This window comes from Schistocerca piceifrons, chromosome 6 (genome assembly GCF_021461385.2).
Source record: "Schistocerca piceifrons isolate TAMUIC-IGC-003096 chromosome 6, iqSchPice1.1, whole genome shotgun sequence".
Classification (NCBI taxonomy): domain Eukaryota; kingdom Metazoa; phylum Arthropoda; class Insecta; order Orthoptera; family Acrididae; genus Schistocerca; species Schistocerca piceifrons.
In genome coordinates, this window is record NC_060143.1 from 147,046,012 (window position 1) to 147,067,317 (window position 21,306).

The 21,306-nt window shown below is 38.2% G+C and overlaps 1 protein-coding gene across 1 annotated transcript in view; it reads left to right on the forward strand.

Annotated features, from left to right (window-relative positions):
* The window catches only part of LOC124802510 (tRNA (cytosine(34)-C(5))-methyltransferase), an 81,540-nt gene that overhangs the window by 640 nt on the left and 59,594 nt on the right, over window positions 1-21,306 (forward strand). Inside the window, exons 3-5 of the mRNA XM_047263343.1 lie at window positions 15,544-15,779; window positions 20,274-20,451; window positions 20,532-20,613. Of these exons, the coding sequence (XP_047119299.1) occupies window positions 15,544-15,779; window positions 20,274-20,451; window positions 20,532-20,613 (496 nt within the window). The remainder of the gene's footprint in view (window positions 1-15,543; window positions 15,780-20,273; window positions 20,452-20,531; window positions 20,614-21,306) is intronic.

The window sequence follows — 21,306 nt, forward strand, 5'->3', positions numbered from 1 at the left end:
GTGTCGGTTTCCCTTACAAATGCTGGTTTAGAAACACTCAATTCATTTTAAAGGTATCTCTTGTAAAGATGGTTCCTAAAGGCTCATCTATATCAGTGCATGCTCCAGCCTAATTCTTTTTTATTGTAACATCCTGCTGGAGAAAGATTTTGGTGTGGAAACATATTGCAGATTTAGTTAAAATGCATGTCAATTTTGGACACTACCACTTTCATTTTCCGTTAACTGAGCGAATTATCCAGTACCTTAATTGATATTGTATACCTCCTCCTGAAAATTTGGTTGTGGTGACAGACTATTCTGTATTGCTGCATGAGGTGTATGTTAGGTTGAAAGCTGATGGTTGTGAGTTGGTGAAGCTGACGAAGGTGGAGCCAAGTGAAAGTTGTGCTAGCAAATTAACTAGTAGCATTGCCTAATGTTCACATCTGTGCCATATTAAAGAATGAAAGGGGCTTCAATATGTAATTTTACTTATAATGGCACATGAACGAAACCATCAGTTATATTATTAGGAATTCAGTATTGTGTGGGGAACAAGTGAAAGGAACGCAATGAGTCATAGTGTGATAAATGGCATGTTGGGGGGGGGGGGGGGGTATTAACATGTTTGTGGGCATTAAGTGCTATGTTGTGACCCTGCCCTTCATTCTTCATATTTTATATGCTAAGTGCATACAAGGTAAGTCTGCAGTTGACATGAAGGTTGGTTTGAACTGTACAGGGCTTAAGCATATATGGTCCTGTTTGGGTGATATGCCCTTGATTTTGTCCGAACTTTGAACTGATTAGTCCCATCAGTTTTGGGGGGGGGGGGGGGGGGTCTATAGTTTTAAGTGGGCTCCTAACTACAGTGCAATTCAGCATTTTTCATGTTGACAAATATTGCCACAGTTGGAAAAAGTAATAAGGGGCAGATAATCACAAGGTTGAACAGGGATTAAACCTTCAGACTTTTTGATTCCTAACCTTTTATTTAACCACATAGCCACAAACACATGCTCCAGAACACTTGTTTCAAAACTTTGATTGCAGGTTTAGTTATTAGCAGTAATACACAGTCAATAATGAAGCAAACATAAGACATCAGGATAGGCTTAAGATTAGTCAGTTATCACATCCTTAATTTCAGATTCATTGGTTGTGTCAAATACTAACCAAGTCATCCCTTTTAAATTGGGACATTGGGCTGTGCTACAAGTCAGTCTGTTCACAACAGTTGAAATTTTGAGGTGTCTCACTTTAACACTTGTAATCACAACCATAGCTGGTAAACTGGATTACTGAAGATTCTGGTACCACCTGTAGATTTTGACCCGTGATGTCATGAAGATGGGAGACACTCCCATTTCAAGCTTATACAATATGGTGACAGTGACGTCACTTTGCACCAGAGAACAGACATGAATAATTACAAAATATGTATTTGTAGAAATTACATGAAACCAGTGGGAATTTAGGGGGTTTAGGGTGGAGAGAAAGTAAATGTATGGCAGTTATAATAATAAAGACTTTCTGAAAGAAATTTTGTGTAAAAATGAAACAAATGAAAACTTCATCACTCAATGAAACCTCAATAAAAAAATCTAGAAAGAAGTTGATATCAGAAATTTCACAAGTGTTGATATGCTGAAAGTAAGTCCATGATATCACACAAAAAAAGAAAAAAATGTCTGAAAATTTCAGTTGACCTGTAGAGCTGAAATGAAGTCCATGACACCACAAACCCACACAAGGCTTCAAACACCAGTTTAGGAAATTTCACTTGAACTCAAACAAGGTCAGCTGTATCAGAGAACCACACACAGTTCAGTAAGTGTGGTTTTGAACCCTTAGCTTGATCTATATAGCTAACAGAATGTCCATGGTACCACAACACCAAACTTGCTCATATACCTAAATATAATAATAATAATAATAATTTTATTGTCATTCGGCCATTACAGCAATAGACAACGTCATATACATACTAAAATACAATTAATAGTTTGAAAGAAACAACAGGTTTCTTGTTAACATTATAGTATTATATTACAGTTGATAAATTCTCTTATGTCATAGAATGGGTGGAGGACTAGCCAGTCATGAATTGTTTGTTTGAATAATTGTTCAGGTAATTCTTGAACAGATTGAGGAAGTTTATTAAATAGTTTGTACCCCATGATTTCGTAGCTGTTGAGTGACTTTGACAACCTGTGGTAAGGAATATAGAGGCACCTATTCCTTCTTGTATTGTGGCTGTGTACATTTTCTCTGGTTTTTGTTTCTGGTAATTTCTTCTTCGTATAAATTAGAACATAGTATATGTACAAGTTTATAACAGTCATGATTTTCTGTTCACAGAACAATGGTTTACAGTGTGCCTTATATGCAGAACCAGTAATTATCCTAATAGCTTTTTTTTTGCAGTATTAATATGTCATGTACACAGCTAGAGTTCCCCCACAAAATAATTCCATATGTTATTATACTCTGAAAGAATGAAAAATAGGATGTTCTAACATATTTTTCAGGAACACAATCCATAAGTCGCCTTAACAGGTAAATAACTCTAGACAATTTACCACTAATATATTGTACATGTTGACCCCAAGATAATTTATCATCAATGTATACCCCCAAAAATTTGACATAACTTGGATCGTCTGACAGAAGCTTGTCTCTAAGACTACAGACCATCTGCTGTGTTTTGTTTTCATTCAGCAGGAATCCATTTGCCTTGAACCAATAGGATGCTTGGTCAATTGTCTTTGCTGCACAAGTTTTAAGGCTATTGAAATCCTCACTAGCATGAAGAAATGTTGTATCATCTGCATACAACACAGTGGTGGACTTGATAAATGACGGCAGATCATTTATCATTATCAGGAACAAAAAGGGGCCCAGCACAGATCCCTGCGGAACACCTACCTTGACTTGCTCTATACTCGACATTTCTCTCCCCACACAAACAACTTGCTTACGATTCTGAAGATATGATTTTATTAATTTGAGGCTGTTATGTCTAATGCCATAGAATTCCAGTTTTTCTAGGAGTGGCTTATGCTTTACACAGTCAAAAGCTTTGCTTGGATCACAAAATGTGAGTTGAGCATAGCCCTTATCCCCAAACACTTGATGTAAGTATTTGACTACAAAGTCTATAGCATCCACAGTAGACAACTTTTTCCTAAAACCATACTGAGATTCACTAATTATTCCTAATTTTTCAAAATAGACAGATAGCTGTTGGTAAATTACACATTCCAGTATTTTAGAAAAAGCTGGGACTCTGGAGATTGGTCTGTAACTGCAAGGTGAGTCCATATCTCCCTTTTTATATATTGGAATTACCCTAGCCACTTTGAGTTCTTCGGGAAAATATCCTTCAGATATGCATTTATTTATACAGAATGTTAAGGGGTACACAATATAGTCTATTACTTTCTTTAGTAAATTACAGGATATGTCGTATATATCTACACTGTCTGAAGATTTCATCCGTTTTACAATGCTTAGGACATGACTAGGTGAGACCTCGGAGAACATAAACGTACCTGTGTCTCTTGGTGTTCTGCAAACATTTTTAGAAAGTAGCTCTGATGAATTGATATCAGGTTTGATTATAGTATTTCCTACATTTTCAACAGATTTAATAAAGAAATCATTGAATTTTTGGGGACTTATATTAATTTTTTTGCTTCTTACATCTTTAGCAACACCATTTATTAATTTCCATGCAGCTTTGCACTTATTTGTAGAATTATCAATGGTATTGAAATTATGTGCTTTTTTGGCTTCCACGATGGCTTTTTTATACTCATTCCTGCATTTTATATAGGCTAATCTGGCATGTTCTGTTTTCTGATTGCTACATATATTGTGCAACACCATAACTTGGTTTTTCATACTTGATAATTGTTTAGTGAACCATGAATTTTGTCTGTTTGTAGCCCTGTTTGTAAAGCCTTTGTCAGTTAATTTGCATTTCTTTATGGGGATATTGTCATTAAATTGTGTCAGAAATGTTTTAAAAAATCTCTCAAATAATAGTTTCCCCTGACAAATCAGCACTAAGACTATAACTTGTGTCACCATGACATTGGTTGAACCAGTCTCTCTCAGCAAGGGACTTACAGAGCTGAACAATTTTGTCATCTGTGACAGGCCTGGTGATTATAACTTTTGGGACAGGCTTAGGAATATTACTATTATCAATACAGAACCTACTTCTATAGTTTAAAGATACAGAGTCATGATCTGAAAATGGAAACGCTGTAACAGCACATGATTCTTCTGTAGTTTTAAAGTTGACAAAAATATTGTCAAGACATGCTTTATCTCTTGTGGGCCTGTTATTGATTGAGTGCAAATTGCACTGTCTTAAAAGGTTTTTCAACTCAGTCACAGTACGTTTATGTGTTGTCATATCAAAATCTGCATTCAGATCTCCACCAATTACTATGTCATAATGCAACCATCTGGTCCCTCTTAGTACATCTAACAGCATGTCCAATTTTTCTAGAAATACATTGATGATACCCTTAGGTGACCTGTAAAGGGATACTATTACTAACTTAAGACTGTCCATAACTATACCAGTGGCTTCAAAGTTCTGTTCCTCACATAAATAATCTAGGTCCAACTTAACAATGGAGCAGCTGAATGACTGATTAATATATATTGCCACACCACCTCTTATATGCAGTTTTCTACAGTAACTATTTGCTACATTATAGTTATCAAGTTTGACAACTGTAAGTACACTCTCAGTAACCCAATGTTCACTCAGACAGAAAATATCAAATTTGTTATCTAGTCCAAAACTGTTTACAATAAATTCTTTATCTATTAGTCCTTGAACATTCAGATAGCAAATTTTAAGAATCATAATTGTTGTTTATTTTAGATTGAACGTTTTGGTGAGGTGTTGTGAAATTTGTTACACTACTTATCTCCTGGGCTGCTTCATCCTGCTGCCTTCCACTAAAAAATCATTTAGACGGACAGGAGGTGCTGTTTTCCGTCTACACGTAACACTTGATACTGCTTCTCCTGCTGCAATTCTCATTTCTCCTTTTAGAGGCACTATAGTTACTGTTGCTGGTGAAACTTCTGCTGTTGATGCTACTGTTACTTCCTTTTCCACTGCTGCTACTGATAATGGCACTGGTGACTGTGACGCTTTACATGTTTGCACAGTTGTAATTTTTTCATCATAGGGTGTATCTGCAGATGTTTCTTCCTCATATGCTGTTGGTGCACTTTTCTTTTCTGTTGTCATTGGCAGAAAACCTGTTGCAGGTAGTGCTATTATTACATAGGCACCCACTCCTGCTGTCTTTATCACCTGGAGAATTTCTTTCGCCAGCACTTTCTTGCCTAGGTTGTTTCTGTGCAGTCCATGTCTAGTAAAATGCTCTCTTACTGAACTCGTTGCTTCAATGAAAGTTGTGTGCACAAAACTGCTACAAATCTTCCTGAATTTCCGATTTGTCGCGATGACTTCTTTGTTTACACACGAGTCTTCCGTTAAGTCGTGTCTGTAGGGAATGTTTACAACAAATACCTTCGCCTGTGAAATTTTTCCTAGCGATTCTTTCAGTGTTCTTACAGCAAGGCTGCTTTCATTTTTATAGACATCGTTTCCCCCTCCGATTATGACACAGTTGACGTCGCTTTTCACGGAACTTTCACAGTTTTTCAGCACTGCACTTCTCGTAGAGGAGCACCAGGTTTCGAAATTCCAATCACTTTATATTCGGACTGCATATCAGACATGATTGTAGCCAGTCCCTTGCCATGACTCGTCGATAATATGTATATTTCTTCCTTCTTCTTCTCTGTTTCCTTTTTTGTCTCGTGTTCAGTTTTATTACAGGTTGCTCTCACACGATTTTTTCGTTTAATAGTATTTGATGGTAACGTGTTTCTGCTGGCACTTTTTTGTTCAACAGATCTTTCCGAGCAGTTACCTGTTACACTGAGATTTTTTGTCCGTGATTCTGAGCTGTCTGCACTTAGAACATCGTATTTATTCATTAGTGGAACACGAAAAACATTGGTATTTAAGACAGGTCGAGAGATTTTCTTAGGCCTAGTATATACACACTCTCGTTTGCCTGTTTGCGTATCTGTGGGAAGGTCCATATAGTCGATCAAACTTTTCAGCATTTCTGCATATTGTCTAGCTTTACTTAAGTCACTTTGCAGTTCTTCCCTCACACTTATTTCGAGTCCAGCGTTGCACATCTCAAATGCAGTTTCAAGACCGTTGCACTCAGTTCCACAGTCACATGTAGGCCTATGTTGAACGAGATTTGCTTCCACGAAACAACAAGAATGATACCATTTATGCGCCACTACACATATTTTAACACCTTTTATCACTTTTTTTGCACATAGCATACAATTCACTGACGGTAATTTACCGATATTCACGGAGCGATTTGCCACTACATTCATACACGCCGCCACCTTGACCCTGGTCCCAGATGCAGCTACTTTGGTCAGTGTCATGCCTTCCTTACAAGTGTGACACTTTACATACTCAACAATTAGACCGAACAGCTGTAATAATTTGCGGCTAACAAGTCAACCCCCATTGTGGAATGCAGCGACTAACACGTGAACCTTGTCATATCCATAAGTAACAAAAGATAAACATAAAATTAAATCTTCAGTCATGAACAGCAAGTCGTACTAATAATTCCAAACCTGAAAATGAATCTGTTGTCCATAACTACCAACATCTTACTAACTTGCTGACAAACCACTACAAAAAAATGAAATATGAACCTTACGAACAGCACTAAAGTAACCCAATGAATCCCATAGAACACTCACAAACAATTTAGAAACATAAACAATCCACACTAGGGAGTGCCACTGCCTACTGTGACATGCACTCTGCAAAATGATCCATTTCTAATATGCTGCAGCACCGTTGTCGCAAAACACAGTTATGCCACAGGCCAAAGCAGATAGTGGTACAGCAAACTACAGTTGACCTTAGTAAACAATGGTGTTCATGGTTGCTTTATAGTAACCTGAGGTGAATGCTGTATTTACTCTGATGGCAGTTGCTGTGTAGTGCAGTGTGTATTTTCTCTTGTTTTAAACTACTTGATTCTTTGGCATTTCTGGTTACTTATTTGTTCCAGTTTTATGTGAGGTATGCAAATGAATGAATCCTCTTTGTATTATAAAAACAAGCTTGGTTTCTTTACATGTTTCTGCAAACAGAAGTACAGTTTACAGACTAAAGTAAAATCTCTACCATTTCCATTGTAGTACTAATTTAACACAAAAATTTATGATATGTGTTGCTTTTTGTAGTTTCCCTCCAGTACAAGTATGGATAAATTCTGGGATCAAACTACATTTGAAAAAGGAAAAGTAAAAGTTTCGTGAAAAAGAATGTGATTATTTCAAATCCACTCCACAGCATTTAATAGACTGTCCATGTGATTTATCAACTATTATTGAGGAAGTGCTTCACTGAAAATTGCAACCTCTGAAAGTTATAAGGGGGATCCATCAAAACGTGCAGTCTTTGTAGGAAAGAGACTGTTACGATCTCTCCATTTCGTGTTATTTCAGTAAGTTGCCCCGCAGTTTCTTTACGTAACCTTTTGTCATTGCAAAGTATTTTGTGATGTTTTCATTTTTAGATGCAAGGATACCACTCTCTTGCAACCAGTTCAAATTATGCTTTTGCAAAACAGGAGAATAGGCTGCTTCTGTTATCTTCACAAAGAACATCACCAATTACAAAAATTGGATGACAGTTTTTTCTTTCCAAAAGGCTCATTTGTGATTCCATCATCTCCAATTTTCTATAGTTGGTTTTAGAAAGTTTGAGCAGTCTCATCCCCAAGTTGTAAGTCTATGTTTTGTTTCAAGTAGCAGGTTTAATTATATGAGAATCTCGTCACTCGGTGTTGACTTCGGATAACAGGCAAAATTAGATGAATATTCACAGGAGACATTTCCTCTTGTCAGGTCATCAGAGAAAAGTACAGTGATTGAAATTAATTTAATTTTATAGATATAAAACTAAACAAAAATATGTGAAATTATGCTAAATATGAAAACCTGCAAATCTTTACTGATTTGCTGGGTGTAATGCAATATCAGATCCTTTTAATATTTAGCTACATACAAACTTTGATATAGTACTGATAGATTATGTGGCAGAAGGGTTGAAAGGAAAGGATGAGGGAGGAAGGGAAATGACTAGCGCGGTTTAGGAGTTATGGAAAAGTTGCCTTGGATCCCTTGTGAGGGGCATCTTATGGGGCAGGATGAGAAGGAAAGACTGATTTTTGATGGCAACTTTGGAGGGGGGGGGGGGGGAGATTTCCCCAGCAGTCAGTCTTTCTTTCTCAGTGATTTCATTATGCCTTACACTGTCATGAATCCGTATAAAGTTATGTAACATACAAAGCTCTTCAACTTTCACATTTATTTGAGTCATGTTGCAATTTATTGAAATATCCAACACATGAAACTTCAGCACTTATAGGCCTAAATGTCATTTTACAGATCTTTTTCCTCCAGTAATCTTTAATTAAATATTTGCCATTCATTAGTTGTTTGTATCTGATGATATGATCTCATTATGTCCCTTGTAAGTAGAATAATAAGGAAATTTGCAGTATTTTTGGGGTGCCTGAAGGAGCAGCTTGCCCCCCTCCCCCTCCCCCAAACCATGCTTTACCAAAGTAACTTTCATTTAATACTTGCCATCATTGTGGCAGTTATATTATTCAATGTCATATGAAAAAAATAATGCAGCTGCATCTGAAAAGACTAACAAGGCTGTAGAAGAAAAACCTTTGTAATTATAAAGTGTTGATCCAGATGTAACAGGAGCTTTAACTTTGATGAAATTTCCATGCCAACTACTATTACAGTTGGGTATATTCCATATTTCCCAGTCACAGCCAGGAATTTTCTTCCAGATTTTTTTAATTGGTGTTGATAAATATTCACACTGTATGTTTCCATATTGCCACTGACATGTCAGCCACAGTATTATTCAATTGATAGTGTGTTTTGGAAAAAATAAAAGGGAAGCAGAATATTAATCAATCTTTTAAACACCGTAAAAGCACCATGTATGATTATACCAGTATGCCAGTAAGGATGTACCCAACAATGTCTTTTAGACTTTTGTTGATAATCATTAAGTTCACTAAAGCCAGAACCCCTTCATTACACTAAGATAACATGGTGTCACAGTAATAATGCTGAACTACTTCTATAGGAGGAGATGGCTATGGGTTCACTTTCTCAGTTTGGCGATCTCACTGTATAGAGACTGCAATATAGCAGCATTGGTGTTAATTGTCTTCAATTACATTTACATGTCACTCCCTTCAAGGTCACACTCCAACCCTCTTTGTCTAAGGGGTGTCTTACTCTAATATTATTTTTTTCCTGAAAATGCAGCTTGTATATTTACCAATTTTGGTTGAAATTGCTTTAGTTGTTCCAGAACTATGCTTTAAATTCCCCCCCCCCCCCCCCCCCCCCCTTATATGTGCTGATGTACCTCACCCATTGTGTGTATGGCGAATGGGTTCCACTACTTTTATAGGAGCTGAAACACACATGTTTTTTTTTTGGCTTGAATTGCTGCTCTCTGCACAGTAATTTGTGTGTAAGGGGAGCACCTTCATATACTTCTGCTACTACATCAGTGGGACTCATAATTTTACAGGGAAAATTATTGTAAGCAGACATAGTTCTGACAAGTCATTCACTGTTTTTGAAGTTTTTGAAATGTTTTGTCATTGTCTTGCCTTTGTAAAACTAAGGCCCTTATCCTGACTAAGACTAGTGTGCTTTAGTAGTAAATTAGTAGGATATGCAGAGCTCTGTGTGATCAAGAAGGCACTAGAGCACATGAGAATTTTTGGGGTAGAGAAGTTTCTTGTCTGCACAGCCTCTCTTAGTGTTCTGCAGGCTATTCAGCAAATGTTTCTAGTAGGTAAGATAGTTCAGATGGTCGAGGACACTATACACCACCTGCACAGTCAGAAGAATGGGGTGGCCTTCTGTTGGATCCCTGGACATGTGGGAATCGAGGGGAATAAGAAAGCAGACAGTGCAGCAAAAGCAGCATGCCAGTGGTAAAGGCATTGGCTGGAAGTGGACAACAGCAAGCTGCAGTCGGTCAGACCGACTATTCGCTCGTGGAACACTTCCTTTTGAACTCCCCGAAAGGATGAAGTGGTCTTTACTTGCCTTTGTATCTGACACTGCCCAGTAATGCATGCTTATCCTCTGCAGCATGAAGACCCATCAGAATGCACTGTTTCTGGGGTTACACTCACGGTACACCATGTTTTAATGACCTGTTTTTAGTATGCTGATAGGAGGGAAGCCTTTTGTCCAGGTTGTGACTTAATCTCAATTTTATGCCATGTTAAAACAATAGCAAGAAAATTGTTGATTTTTATGTGGCTGGAGGCTACTGATGTGAAGGCCATGCGTGGACTGTCATAATGTGGTGATTATGATGTGATGTAATTCAATGCACTGCAATGCAATGTGATGTTCAAGTAAGTGTCCTAAGTGCAAGTGTAGGAGATGGATGGATGTCGTCAAGGAACTGACAAAGCAGGTAGTCATCTCATGAATCATCAGCAGTCACTATGATGTCAGCATAGCATGAAAAGCATGCTGGATGTAGCATTGTAGTGATATTGTTTTCCACCAGTTTTTCTCTGTGTGGGTGAACAGTCAGCCATATAAAAGAAACAATTGCCTGTGCCACCAGGACATGGAGAAGTGGTGGAGGGAGAGGATCTCATGCCCACACTGTGGAACTTGCTTATTCTCCCACCCCTCCTCTCCACCCATGCACTCACTCATATCCTCCTCTCAACTACTTAACAAATCGAGAATTGAGTGTTTTGGCTTATGTATATATTGTTTTGTTTTCCATGCTCCCTTCAGATTTAAATGAAATTGGCAATAAATTGTGCCTTTTTAGTGACTGGAAAATGGCTGTATTTGGTGTACTGCAACCCCTGAAGTCCCTCCATCATAGACTTGTTTCGATAGAGACCACATTCATGAACATGGTTCTCAATAATATGGGATGATTTTCATAATACTTTTGCTGCTGGTCAACTTGCTGCATTTGAGATGCAGCCTTCCATTGGTTCTGATAACTTGTCAGCAAGAGGCAATTATTGGCTTGCTTGATCCTGAACTGATTTTCAAATACAAACAATCATTCGAAAGAGTGGTAGCAATTGCAAAATTATGCTTTGAACACAGTGACAGTTTGCTGCAACACACTGTGACAAACTACTTTGATCCTGCCAAAAATTTGTAGCTGATGTGTCTGAATTAATCATAGAAATATTTAACTTTCAGGATAATATTAGATGTGTATCCAACCCAAAGACAAGCACATTTAGCATTACTAAAAGTTGCTTGTAAAAGGGGCATGAAATGTCGTCAGTAACATAATGGAATTCATTTTTATAAATTACTCATGCAGTGTTTTGTTTTATTTACCACCAGGTGGAAAAGACCAGCTTTACTTGATCTTTACTTTACATTCGTTTTCTCAGAACATTTCAATCCTTAGAGAACATTCAAGAACATCATAAAATGACATTCAAAGATGCTAAAAAAATGTTAGTCTTCCACACTCAAAAATACTCTTGAATACTCAAAATTACTCCTAATTACTCTTAAATCCATGTAAGTATTCAATAATACCTCAATCTGAAGCAAAATACCCTAGCACTCACTTAGTCATTTATCTGTAGAACACAGAGAATGTTTCAAAACATTCCTGAGTGTTAAACTCCAGGATAACCTAGAACATTTGAGAAAATGTTAGAACAATCAAAAAATTTGTTAATATTCAAGAAAAGTCTTAAAAGCTCAAGAACATTATATATAGATCTCACATTTTTTTCCCTGGAAATATACATTGATAAAAAAGAGATGGCAGACATCTTAGTGATCAGCACAGTGCTATAGTGATCTCATTTTTCTCACAACCACAACAGCTACCACTGCAATCGCTATAGCGCACAACAGGGAATCTAAGAGTGTAGGCACAAAAGCAAGTGATTGAGTGATTGGCAGTGGGTGGTTTTAGAGGTATCTTGAACTTTTCCCACAAACATTATCACACACACACACACACACACACACACACACACACACACACACACACACACACACACACACACAGAGAGAGAGAGAGAGAGAGAGAGAGAGAGAGAGAGAGAGAGAGAGATGGGGGGGGGGGTCTCGAATGTTTTAAAACATTCTAGGCGGTACATTCTGATAATTCTTGGGCAGTTATAGACTTGATCCCCAGCTGCTTCACTGACTTCCCTTAACCCTTTCATGGGCCATGGGGAAATACTTCCCATTAAATATATTTCTTCACAGTGTTTGAGGGTATATGTGTTACCACTTCTGTATGCTCCTGGCATCTAGTGGCAGCCCGCTGCACCAGCTGTAATTTCTGTTTGTTGTGAAATATAGCCTTCAGGACTGTGGGAAGTATACATCCTACCAAACAACAGTGTTTTAATGGTTGTTGGGAAGTATGGTTACCACCAAAGTAGTTTCTGGAAGGGGCTAGGGAAGTATATATGGTGTATTGAACAGGGGACCTAGAAACGATGGAGACGCTTTGTCCTGCCATAGCCCTCAGTGGTTCATAATCCCACAACAGGCCACAGCAGTCAACCCACCCTGCCGCCACCCCACACTGAACCCAGGGTAATTGTGTGGTTCGGCCCCCAGTGGTCCCCCTCCCCTTGGGAACGTCTCATACCAGACAAGTGTAACCATGAATGTTTGCCTGGTAGAGTAATTGTGATGTACGCGTATGTGGAGACAGTGTTTGCGCAGCTATCGCCGACATTTGCTGTGGCAGATGGAAAACCTCCTTACAAGCCATCCACAGGCTGGCCGGCACACTGGACCTTGACACTAATCCGCTGGGCGGATTTGTGCCGGGGACCAGCATGCCTTCCCGCTTGAGATTGGGAAGTATACTTACCACAAAATTCATCTGGTCTTTTGTGGTCTGTGGGAAGCATACTTACCACCAACTTAGGGGTATCCCAAAGCTTATGGGAATACGTCTTACCACCTCTGTCTATGTCTGACATCTTGTTGTAGTACGGTAGTACACTGCACCAGGTTTATGAAAACTGTTGCCGCAATCAGTTCTATTACCGTGGGATCACTACTGTTGTTGGGACACGTTGCTTCACTTCTGCAGTATACATTATTGTGACCTGTATTATCTCATATCTTTATTGTTTGATAGAGTTTCATGGATTGTTTTCACATTGTGGTAAGTAAATTTTAGTATCGTTAACAAATATTGTTTAAATAAAGTAAAAGCAGACAAAAATAAAAACAGGAAACACTGTTCATTATTTTTTATATGTGTAATGGCAACAAATAACAACCCCCAAAGGCGAAGTGGGAAATCCATTTACCACCATAGTTTCAATACCTCACAGAGGTGCCGTGGTGATATATGTAGTGTCCTATTTTTTGCTCCAAAATCAGAAAAATGAAATTATCAGAAAATAAATGTACTCAATTAATCACAATTCTAATAGGATAGCAAAAAAATTATCTTTGCTATGTTGCTATAAAAAATGCACCTGTGTGTGTTGCCCTCTTTTGACATCCATATCGTAGAACCCAGCCCCTACAGTTTCAAATCAAAACCTTCATTGATGGGGGACAGAGGGCTACCATACCGTATAACATCCATGATGTGCTGTGGGTGTGGATTGCGCAGTTATAGGGGCATTCACAGACAAACCATGCTTACATTTATTACCTACTTTGATTTGTTGAACTATGAACTTTGTGCTGATTGCATTTGCTATCTTGCCCCCGCCGGCGGCTTCTGGCCCCCGCCGGCGGCTTCTCGGCCCCCGCCGGCGGCTTCTCGGCCCCCGCCGGCGGCTTGTTTCATGTGTTCAAGGAAATGCTCAAGAGCTACTACACCATGTGACCAGACCATAACTGTGTTATCAACGTATAGTGATTAAAATAAGATGGATGAAGGGGAGCCAAATTTAATGAATGCTCCTCAAAAAAGTTTGCCATTGCTGGAAACAACAGAGAACACACAGCCTTTCATCCGTCATTTCATAAAATTTACTGCCATATATAAGGAAGACGTGGTTGTCAATGCTCAGCCAGCAGTTTCAGTGTGTCCTCCACAGGAACTTTTGTAAATAGTGAGACCACATCCAACCTGACTGAAATATTATTTGGGACAACTCTAATCTGTTTAGTGTTCTTAACAAACAACTGAGTGTTTGGATCTGTTGTTTGCAGCTGTTGGCTATTGAAATAACCTTAGTTAAATATTTGGCCAGCGTGTAGGTCGGAGAACCAATAGCACTCACATTTGGCCTCAGTGGAATACCGTCCTTGTGGGCTTTAGATAATCTGTGCAGCCTGGGATGTCTAGGAGCCCGTGCGCTAAGATTTTTGATGAAAACTTCTGGTAGACCAGAATTCTTCAGAAGCTCTACAGCTTTCTTGTTGTATGACAGTGTTGGGGGACCCATGTTAGGCATTTGTCTGTGCCATCATCAGGCAACAGTGCAGCTTTGCTGTAATATTCAGTGATATTAAGAACAACTGTGTCATTTCCCTTGTCAGCCTGAAGTACCACAAGATCTTCATCTCTCCACACCACATGGAGCCCCCCTTTCTCTGCTCTGCTGATGTTAGATTTGGGTAAATTTTTAGACAACATAGTTGCGTGGAGATAACAGCGATTGGTTTACTTATAATCAATTATTCAAAATGACAGTCACAATCACAATATTTATTTTGTCGCCAACCGGTTTCAACCCACGATGGGGTCATCTTCAGGGCAATTTACACCATTTGGTCGCTCGCTGGAGTAGTTACCAACCGTGCACAGGCAGGATGACGATTCCAGGGAGCGACCAAATGGTGTAAATTGCCCTGAAGATGACCCCCATCGCGGGTTGAAACCGGCTGGCGACAAAATAAATATTGTGATTGTGACTGTCATTTTGAATAATTGATTAGATTTGAGTGGCTTGGCTGAGGATAAAATGAGACTGGTGGTAAGTCTTATGTCATCGGCATTGTCTTGTGAGAGATGCCACAGTCCTGCAGCAAATGTGACAGTCAGCTGCTTCAGAAGAAGACGATGGAGGTAATTCTTGAAGACTTCAGGTTTTATCCTGAAATGACGTGGAAAGAAGTCTGAGAATATTTTATATTACAGTGCTGCCAGAAAAGACTTTTCTCTTACATCAAACTGTTTTTATGAATAGCAAGAAGAGGTTGGCAAACATAGGAAGTAGGGTCAGCCTTATTGAGCCCCAGCCATGGGAATTCATTTTTATTTTTATTTTTTTTTACACTGAACAGCAGTCTATATTTTCCTCTTTTTGAGTAAAAATAAGCTAATTGTCTGCCTTTTCTTTACTGGAATATATTCTACAAGGTTACTGAATAATTTAGTCACATTTAATTCTTTCAAAATAAAATTTATTACAGATGCAAAAAATCTGTCCAGAGGAAGAATGGGATGCTTTTATGGCTACAATAAAACAAAATCTGCCAACTGCTTTTCGAATTACTGGCTCAAAAGTGGAAGCCAGAGCTCTACTAAGATTTGTTCAAAGTAATTTCTTTAACAACTTCCTGAATCCTGGAAAGCTTGAAGGTGATTCCGAAGAGAAGCAGGATGCAGAAAATGTTGAGCAGAGGATAAAACCAATATGTCTACCATGGTAAGCTTTGCTTCCACTTTTCACTACTGATTAATTTTCTAAGTGACGGAATTTGAAGTAGGGAAGTATACTCGCGTAAAAAAATGTAAGTTAACTAACTGTTACTTTCTTTTACACAAGATGAATTATGTAACATGTTAGAATGTCCAATGAAACTCTTATATCACAGAGAGTTTGAGTCTCATTCAAAACTTAACACTTTGAGGACCAGCCATTTAGAAAAATTTTCTGTGCAGAAGAGCAGCTATTTATGTAATTATTTAAGACTTTACTGGCACATTTGTGTTTGATACATCTTAAAGGGTAACACATGCTTAAAAAGACCAATATTGTGTATAAAAGCTTAGGTTTTCTTGTAGCTATACTGTATGTATATCAATTTCAACCATTAGCTTTTCCTATTTGTGTGTTTTAAACTACTTAACAGTGATGTTGCTATTGTCTGACTACATTCTGTGGCCTATGCTGTGAATATCTGTTGTCACTAGCTGGCGAGACTGTGTGACATGAGCTATGATTGGCTGACAATAAAACACATTGTGCAGCACAGTCTCGATTTCAGTGCTTCAGAAACTAACAAGCTGCATTTGATGGAATTCATATTCATACTTTTGTAATACGAAAATGTAGAGTGTACACATTGCTGTGCATCAAAGATCTTTCCAAACATTTTTATTTTTCCCCTACAGGGCAGGGAAGTTCACTGTCTGTGTATAAAACCTTTACCATTCAAGGGATTGCTAAGTTTTACAGCTCCGAGAGTAAATACATCGTCACTGAACATGGAAAAAAGTACTTTCAACAAGGAAAAGGTGTATTTTCAGCTGGGGAATAGTGTATTTTTAACTGGGAAATTTGGGAAAAATTTGAGGGTGTGTCTTCCCCTCCCCCCCCCCCCTTCCCTTGTCTGCGTATAAGTCCTGACTAATCTCCCTCTGTTCCTTCACAAATGAATCTCTCTTGACTCCGCAGAATGATTCTCTTCGTACATTCATCTGTAAAGAAAGCAGTTGCCAGTACAATCACAGAAGTCTAGCGGAAGGAGGCCTCTGTGTTTGTAGTAGTTCTTGCACATTGTAGATTTTCCTGAAATCTTCATATTTTGACAACTGTTCCTGTAATGACTTAAATTGTTTTTCTGTGTGTTGGCAATTGTTTGTGAAAATGACACTCTGGACGACAGTTCTTTGATTGGTTTTGAAAGTGTCATCCATAGAAGGGGGATTGTCATCCTGCTGAATGTAATTTACCATTGGTGTTTTCGCAGAAATTGCAGATCATTTCCTCTCAGTATCCAACCTAATGCACTGAGAAATCGGCACCAGTGATTCACAAAGGTGTTTTGGAGTGGAGTGTTTCATGATTCTCCAATAGTGATCATCACCTGTCATCTCAATGGCAAATTCTCTGTTATTATCCGTGGGATTGATGAGCTGCTGTTTTCTTTCATCCTGCTATTTCACATTTCTGGATAATAGACTGATTTGCGTAAGTGGATGCCTGTAGTTTGCCCAAGGCCCTTCCAAGGCACGTCGACATCCATTCAGACTGATGAGTTCACTTTGGTCATCTACTGACACAGTGTGTACATATGTGTGTACATCATTTTGGTGTTAGTATTGTTCTTTCTGAACTGTTAGAAGAGTTAGTTCTGGGTCCTACATGCTCCTCAGTCCATCAAGAAACTATTAGGAAACTGCCTTCCCAGTAAAGTTGCTAAGAATTTGTGCGACCAACCCATCAGAACTCCTAATGTATGAGGAACTGTAAACACTCATGCCAGCCCATTTTCTCTGTGGGGGAAAAACTCCTGTATGGGGAGAAAAACTTGACAGCCATTGCTAGTGGACATGAACTGTACAGTAACAGGAATGTGACATGAGAACTCAAAGGAGGTCAAAGGGCAGAAGACAACATGTGATAGAGATGGTTATACAAATACTTCGTACAACTAAGAAGCTTCCCTGATGTTCGCTGCCCCAAAAGCAGTTTGCACCTAAAGACTGGTAATTTTTTATTAATATATTATAAAATCTATAGATCAAAAAAAGCTTCGCATCCCCCCTGTCCCCAGAACTCCTGAAGATAGACGTTGACTGCGGACATTGTATCACAGACACTTTGACTGTTTAGAGATGTCACTAAACCCACTCAGAGATGTAAACAATGATGCATGAGCAGTGCCTATCAGATGGAGGGGGTCTGACAGCCAATCAGTTCCAGTCATTCCACCAGGAAGGAGGTACACGGCTTGTGTTGTCTGTAGTTCCACTATGCCTAGCCGGTTAATACCACCGGTCAATGGCGTTTTCATTGTTACTTAGTGCTAGGAAGGGCTCTCATCAAGGAACGTGTCCAGGCATCTCGGAGTGAACCAAAGTGGTATTGTTCAGACATAGAGCAGATACAGAGACAGGAACTGTCAATGACATGCTTCGCTCCGGCCACCCAAGGGCTACTACTGCAGTGGATGACTGCTACCTGCGGATTATGGCTCGGAGAAACTCTGACAGCAACGCCACAATGTTGAATAATGCTTTATGTGCAGCCACAAGATGGCCATCCTGTCTACTGCACTACAGAACTGTTTGTGATCCTGTTTCCAAGTTACTGCTATATTAGTGATAATTGGTGAATAGTGACTAAGAGAGCCACAGAAATGGATACACCGCAACACATCACAATGAGACCGCCACGCCAGAAGGACGAAGATGACCACAGCATTTACGAAAAGACTATGTAATATGGGTATGACTTTATAGTAAAGTTGTTTTTGTAATGCCATTTAGTTTTAAGATGAGATTTAACCCTCGAAACATGTCGCTAAATAAATAAGTAATACAATAGTTGACAAAGTTTGTGACTGGTAGCGGTAATTTAAAAAAACCTTTACAAAAAAGATTTATTCATATACACCATTCAGTAGAAGAAAGCACTTTCAGGTTTTCCCAAATTGTCCATTTTTCCGGGCAACATTTTGCAATTTTTCTTTATTTGTATTGTTACGAACATAAAAAAGCCAAATCGGTCCAGCTGTTCGCGGTTGATGCGAACAGCATTGAATTTTTATTCATATAGATTTTTACATCTGGCCTTTGACTCTTTGATACCAGTTGATTGCATATATACTGTACTACTATGAAACTTGAATCTCAGCTGTTGAAGAACATTGTTACTTCCATCACCTCATCCACAGCTATTCTGTCTCACAAGACAGAGTTCAGCAAGAGTTTCCCTTTTCTTATTTACCTGTAAATATTTTCTTGTATCATATTTACTTTTTTTCCTATTTCCAAAGAAATTATTCTTTGAATTCTGGAAATTTCAGATTTACATCTGTCATATTTCATTTTTGTATGGGTCCCTCTCTAGTTGTCGCTGCAGTTGCAGTTGTTGGTGGGTGCTCTCATGTCTTATATTGTTAAATGGTGTTTACCTTTAGCATTTTTAATCAAACAAAATTATTGGAACATGTTTCCAACTACTCTGTGCTAGCTTTAGTACCTTACAACACTAGTTTTGGTTTTACACTCTTAGTTTCACTCGTGCTGTACAATATTGGAAAATGTTCCTGTGTTGTTGTTGTGAGTGGTTTTATTTTGTGTCATCTGTCCTCATGCATCACCTATCATCCACTGATTCCAGATGTTTTTCTCAGACTTTTCTAGTTGTATTTGTATCAAACAAAGCATACTGTTAATATATGTTATGTTATTGGTAATGGAAAGTCCTGGATGGACCAATACATAAAAAAGGGAAAGGCAACCGCTCAGCTGTAGTAAATCAATGTGTGGAGCACAGAAACACTCAGTGGAAAACAGCATTCACCCTAGCTTTCGAGCTCTAGTTGTTTTCTTAACAATAGTACAAACATTCACACACATAACCCTACTTACACCCAAATGTACACTTCTGTGGCATTTGGGGAGTGTGTGTTTGGGATGATGTGGGGTTGTATGTGTGAATGTGTGTACTATTGCTGGAAAAAGAGCTAGTGCTCAAAAGCTAGTGTGAATGCTGTTTTCTGTTGTCTGTTTCTGTGCTCCATGCGTCCATCAGCTATAGCCAAGCGGTTGCCTTTCCTTTATTTTACATGTTATAATATTGGATTAGATGACTGATCAAATTTGAGTTCAACTTTCTTTTATTGTAATTTTTATTTAAATGTAATGCTGCCATTTTTGATGATTATAAGTCAAAACAGATTGAGTGGATTTGTTTCATGTGCATCACAAATTATTGTATTGCAGTTTTTTTATTTTTATTTTTTTTTTGCAATTTCCTCTTGATATGCTTTTTTGAGCATCTTTTATGGCCATTCTCATGATTTTTGCAACAATTCTCCTTTTTTTTCTCATAGTACATTGATTGATGGTGATTTCTTTATCTGGTCATGTAAGTTTCAAAGTTTTTAAATCGTGTTGTAATTCCGAAACACACAGTACATTTTTGTATATTGTTCCCCATCTTTACTGAATACTGTGTGTTATCCAGGTACCCCGATGGCCTTGCATGGCAACTGCAGTTAACTCGCAAGGATATAAGACGATCTGAAATATATTTTCGTTTACACAATTTCCTAATTGCAGAGACAGAATGTGGAAACATTAGCCGACAAGAAGTTGTCAGTATGATCCCTCCCTTGTTACTGGATGTTCAGTCGCACCACAAGGTGAGGGCAGTCTTCTGTTGTTCCTGTGTTGTGACTGGCAGCCATGCTGAAAAATTTTGACATGTTCTGTTTGTCCTTAGATTCTTGATATGTGTGCTGCACCAGGATCAAAAACAGCACAATTAATTGAGCTGTTACATTCGGACAGTTCAGACCTGCCAGGTGAGGTTTTTGTAATCACTTTATCGCTTTGAAGACAAGTTCCAGTTGTCTTGTATGCTTACAATATTTAAATTATTTTTCCAAAAACTCCTATCATTTTTGGAATAAAGAATAAACCTTACTTTGTATAAAATCACATAAATGTTGTAAGTATTGTATTATTTAAATTTGTGAAATGTTTGTTGTCCGTTTTCCCTTAATTTTTCTTCTCTTATATTTCACCCTTCCTGTGTACTGGTACCTAAAACAATACTATTTTGTTTGGGCTTTTTACATGACAGCCCAAATAATATTGGGTGTCAATTATGTGGTGATAATGCTTGTTGTGGGAGTAATAAACTACACATCTGAATGCAACTTTCTGTACCATCAGCACATGCAGTGGTAATTGATGTTAAAATGCTGTAAGTATATGCACTATGCTTTGCTCAAGTTGTCTGGTAAGATTTATGTTGCTTTTGTTTCCTGAGTTGCTATAGCAAGCTGCATCCAAAATTTTTGTATTTTTTGCATGTTTCCTATAACTTGTGTAATATGCCAAACAAAAATTACAGTAAATGATTATGATAGTTATTAGAAATGATTGGGCTTAATGATGTTACTTGCTGTTGAGTTGCATTTCTAGGGGTTTCTCTTTTGGTATGTTAATTATTTTGAAACGTGAATAGTAAAGATTTAAGAACAACTCCTGTT